The following is a 5,000-nucleotide window of genomic DNA, read 5'->3' on the forward strand; positions in this document are numbered from 1 at the left end:
ATATATATATATATTTTTTATCTCAAGAAGACATCTGTCCGCAGTTTCCATGATTATCCAGACCTATACATGTACCTGAAGTTCTCGATCTGCACATGCTGTTTACAACCTGCATATTCACTGGAATGAAAGTTTAAATTTAAATGTGGTGTTTGCCGTGGAAAGAGCTAATTACATACCTGTTTCAGCAGGTTCTGTAACAGCTAACAGACAGTCTATACGAAATGTTTAAAAGAGAAAGCAATGACAATTTAACAAATGAAAACAAATGTACAAGGCTGCTGCCTAAGAAAATTTTAAAGGAGCCCTCAGAGCTAAACGCTGAGAACTTAGGAGCCCAATATATGAAGTGAAAGGTGTTGCTGTGAAAAATTAAGGCGCCCAGAGCTATTCTTTGGGAGCCCTAGGCTACCGGGCTCCTGTTAGGCAACAGCCTTGAATGTACATTATTTTTACTCGGTTAAGGACAATTATTGCAATTAAGAGAAGTTCTGCTTCATACCATGTTACCATATACACACAATGTAGAAGTTTGTTATTACTGTGCACAGTCACTCCATGATGTGGACTAAGAATATCATTCTAAAATTAAATAAATCAGCATTTTAATACCTTGTTTTTCCATAGGATCAATCTCCATGACATTGTCATGGAACACACTATCAGGCAAATCATTGTCTGTTGAAAAGATTATCAAAATATCATTATTAAACTTATACAGGTGTATGTGTAACCCTTGTGCTCACCATTTTCTAATAGGTAACTGTTGCATTCTGCTTTTGAGGGTGACTACACAGAGCACAATGATTACTTTTAATATGAATTATTGTTACAATGTTAATATTGTTATATTGTACATTTTAGTGGACAGAGTGATTCATTTAAACGAATAAATATATTTTTAACATAATTCTCATTGGTATTTATTAATTTCAAAACATTTTGTTACAATATTTACTACGATTCTCTGTTGAGTATAATTTTGACTTTTTTCAGGGTTTGACGTCATTTAAGTGGTAACGGCCACCTGTTTGAATTTAACTGTTTCCATTTGCTCTTCGCTTGTGACTTGAAGGCCCTAAAAGTTACTCTTGGAACTGAGGAAGTAGCTCCTTACAACATGGTAACTTCACCGAACTCTCGCAGAAAATGCTGAATTACAGTAGGGGTCAGCTGTAATATTAATTATCCAGTCCCCACTCACTTGAGTTCAATATGTTAGTGATTTTCAGCTTGAAAAAAGGTTAAACAAGGCCACAAACTCGAGCTAACATATTTATATTCTTGCTGGATCATGCATATGATGTGCTGTTAGCAAACATCAAAATGGCATGCCAAAGGTGGCCAGAAAAGCTTTTAATATGGGGGAGGTCTGGAACCCAGTATGATGCCATGGTAACAGAACTGTTAAGCTCATATTTTGGAAAACATTTATTAGAATCTTACTGCAAAAAATCAAAAATTTCTGATACAAATTGCCTGAGATATCTCTTTTCATCATGTTTGAACAAAATGTTGGTTGAGCGGTCTAGTGTATGACGTCATCACTTGGCTAATTTGCATCTAGAATATCTCTGGAACGAAAAGAGATATTTGAAAAAAGTAAACAGCTTTTTTCTTTTCACGCAGACTACTTGTTTATGTTTCGAAATGGCTTAGATAGGAAATATGCGATTTTCGTCAGAGTACCCCTTTAAGAGTGGTTCGCGAGAAATCAGCAAACTTCAGAGAACCGTGGGCACCATGTTTTTGTTTTGTTTTTACAGCATTCAGCTATTACCGTTCACCATGCGAAAACTGTGTTCAGCCACTCTTAAGAAGAGTAAACTGATTATGACCAACTGTACTTGGCTTACCATCATAATCTGACTCAACATGTACAACTTGATGCTGTATACCAGGATCTGTAAATTAATCATTAACACTGAATTCAATTCAAGCAGACACGGTAAATCCTGAACATGTTTATGCTGGATAAAAGTTTATTTTGCATGAAACTTTTTCACACATGCCTAAAAAGAATGTTTCATTTGCAGGTTCATCTAAACAGTGGAAAAAATGAAGGATGTGACCTTTCCTCCCTTTTTAAAGTTTTGGTACGTTGAAGTAATAGACCATACTCATTCAGGGGGGTCAATAAAATTTGTCTTTATTTATTTATTTTTTTTCAGTTTAGGGAAAAAAGGTGGACATGAATCCACATGAAGTAACAGACAATTTTCTGGGCTATCTACTTACTTGTACATTGTATGTTTTTTCCCATACTTGTTGCAAATGATTCATAAATTGAATAAATTAATTTGAATTTTTAAGATTGTGACAATAAGCAAGTTTCATGCTCGCATGCACTGATATTTCCGAATTAAAAGGTGAAAGAATTTAACTCTTGAGCGTAAACAATTACAGACCTGTTATTTGGTGGGTTGGATCTTGTTGGGTCCCTGCAGTTGGTGGGGCACCATTTGACCCTACAGATGTAGGAGAGATGGGGGTTGGGTGGGTGGCTGGAGAGGCAAGACGAGCTGTCACAGAAAAGTTACTGTTTGGTTGGCCACGTGGAGGAGTTCGGTTTGGCTGTATGGCAACTACAGGAGCACAAATATCAGATCCTGAACCAGAGTCTACATTGGATGCAGATGTGGAAGGTTGTGACAAGGCTAAAATCAAGACAACAATACTTTATTTATTGTAACAAATGTGTATATAATAGTGAAGTGCAGGCTAATCTGGACAATCTAAGAAAATTAATTATCCTCTCTTATAGAGAGGTCATGAGTTCGGTGAGTCCCTTTGAAGCCAGACCTGAATTTTCAGGTACTTATAAGAGAAATAATTGTGGCTAAATTGTTTGATTGTACTTTTAAGGTTTGATAGTGATTATGAAAGTAATGCTTATTATTCTTTTTTTTTTCTTAATAGAGACTCAAATTCAAGAAGAGTTGGTCTCACTGTAAAGACTGAAGGGTATACAGTTGCTACACTGGTCAAATATCAAGATACTTCTGCATACTTGAAAAATTGGACCATTAGTTTGTTATATTAAATTGTTACCCTTGTCTTCTTATATATATTCTCCTAACTCTTCTCTTGGCATAGCAAACCTGGAGTTAGGAAGAGTTTTGAATTGATTTTTGTACAGGTTGCTACTGTTTTGTGGAAATATATTTGCAAGCTAATGTTGGATCTATATGTTATTTGGCTAGTTTGTACTTAGCAAAAAAAAATGGAGTTGATTTTTCCTTTGTTCTCTTCCTCCCTCCCTCTTTTACGATAGTGTAACTGTCTTACATGCATCCTTTTTGGTATAGAAAACATGTTAGCTGCAAACAAAATAAAGGACTATTGGCGAATATGTCATGTTGCATAATAGTGTACCGTGTGTTAAAAGAAATATTCACAGGACTGTAAAGACTGTTAGTATTACATGTACATGTATGTCAATACATATCCCTCCAACATAAAGCAACCAAAGCAAAAGAAAATTACATTGACAGAATTTATTATGTCAGATGATATACCTGGTGTGTCTGGCTTCAGGTAGAGGTAAACCCTTCGTGACGAGGGCTTGTTAAAGGTCTCCTTTATATTTTTTGCATCTGGGATACCAGAAAACACTCTCTCCATTCTACTTCCTCTGCTATATGATTTGTATACACGAATCCTATTAAGGAGGAAGATGCAGATATATATATATATATATACAAGTCATACAAACCTGTAAAAAACTGGAAGGTGTAGTTTACAGGTTGCAGGCCACAACACATAGTTTTAGGGTGGATTCGATTGAGCATTTCCGGAATAGCAATACATGGAATAGAAGTTAGAAATGCGTCCTTTATATGGAGATTCACATTAAAATTGTCAAATTCCTGCTAATAGGGAAGATGTCTGTCTGTCGTCTGAAGAAAGAGGGTGCAACAATAGACTCTATTCATATGCAAATCAGTGTCAAGGTACTCTACAGTTTAGTGAGTCTAGGTATTTTCAGATCATTGTGCAAACAGGTACACTGTAGGGTTCGGGTTTATAGAAAGACCTAGATTTGGGGGAACAATATTTCTAAAAGGTTTAATTAAAATACAGTGCATTGATCTTTTTCAAATTGAAACTTATAATTACATGTGCCTCTTGGTAATGCATGGTTACTCCAAATTTTCTGTTTGGATAACCAAGAGCACTTGCTATTACTTCTGCTTTCTCTGTCAGGTTTTAAATTGTGAGAAAAATTATCCCTGTATTAGTAAGCACCACAAATAGGGAACAAGAGTGGATCACAGAACGTATGAGCAATAGAAATACCAGGCACTGTGGTTATATTAAGGAGGCTCTTAATAGTTTGGCCTTTTTTCAAACAAATAAACATATTATGTCCTTAGATACAGTTGACGTTACCATCGCAACGATATTGGGCATTTCTCTGAGCCTTAAAATCAACATATATTGTTTTTCTTGAAACAGGATGGTGAAATCTTCCCATTCAGCATTGCCAGATAATGTTAGAAATACTCTTTAAAATAGTTAACTTCAACAAAATGTAGGCCAGTTTTTTGGAAAAATCATTTTTTTTTTGAAAATTGTCTTTATTCTTTTTTCTTCTTTTTTTTTAACCTACAGAATTTTTTTTACATTTAAAAGACAAACATTTTAAATGAGTCTAAGCTAACATGCAAGCTAGAAGCAGAGATATAAACAAGTAAAGTTGAAAAATCAGTACAAAATGAGGGGGTTACACGATCAGCATTTACGCATGCGTCACCCGCTCATTCGAGTCCTCGTGCGAGTGGAACTACATGCCAACACAAACGGATTTAGGTGACCATTAAACCGCTTGTATAGAATTTTCGTAGTTTTCGACAATAGGAGATGTCTATATGATATATATATATAGGAAGTAAAAGAAAGGTGAGCGAAATCGGCGGTATTTGTTTTTTTTTTTTCTGGTGACTCATTTGAATCATGAGTTGACGCGAGCAGTGTGGGCGTGTGTGGCATACGCGCGC

General features: G+C 35.6%; 1 protein-coding gene and 1 long non-coding RNA gene across 14 annotated transcripts in view; one reads left to right on the plus strand and one right to left on the minus strand.

The window, feature by feature from the left end:
- LOC138036646 (uncharacterized) overlaps window positions 1-3,352 on the plus strand; it is an 18,657-nt gene extending 15,305 nt beyond the window's left edge. For 10 of the 13 annotated variants that reach the window (XR_011130006.1, XR_011130015.1, XR_011130013.1 and 7 more), the window contains 3 exons: window positions 1-1,123; window positions 2,037-2,096; window positions 2,920-3,352. The exon at window positions 1-1,123 is cut by the window's left edge. This is a non-coding gene — a long non-coding RNA (uncharacterized lncRNA). The remainder of the gene's footprint in view (window positions 1,124-2,036; window positions 2,097-2,919) is intronic. The other 3 variants (XR_011130016.1, XR_011130007.1, XR_011130014.1) reach the window with 1 other exon arrangement.
- The window catches only part of LOC138036643 (uncharacterized), an 8,206-nt gene that overhangs the window by 668 nt on the left and 2,538 nt on the right, over window positions 1-5,000 (minus strand). The window contains exons 2-4 of the mRNA XM_068882768.1: window positions 3,519-3,661; window positions 2,409-2,657; window positions 1,857-1,904 (exon numbers count right to left, since the gene is read on the minus strand). Coding sequence (XP_068738869.1) covers window positions 1,857-1,904; window positions 2,409-2,657; window positions 3,519-3,661 — 440 coding nt within the window. The remainder of the gene's footprint in view (window positions 1-1,856; window positions 1,905-2,408; window positions 2,658-3,518; window positions 3,662-5,000) is intronic.

This window comes from Montipora capricornis, unplaced genomic scaffold (genome assembly GCF_036669925.1).
Source record: "Montipora capricornis isolate CH-2021 unplaced genomic scaffold, ASM3666992v2 scaffold_493, whole genome shotgun sequence".
Classification (NCBI taxonomy): domain Eukaryota; kingdom Metazoa; phylum Cnidaria; class Anthozoa; order Scleractinia; family Acroporidae; genus Montipora; species Montipora capricornis.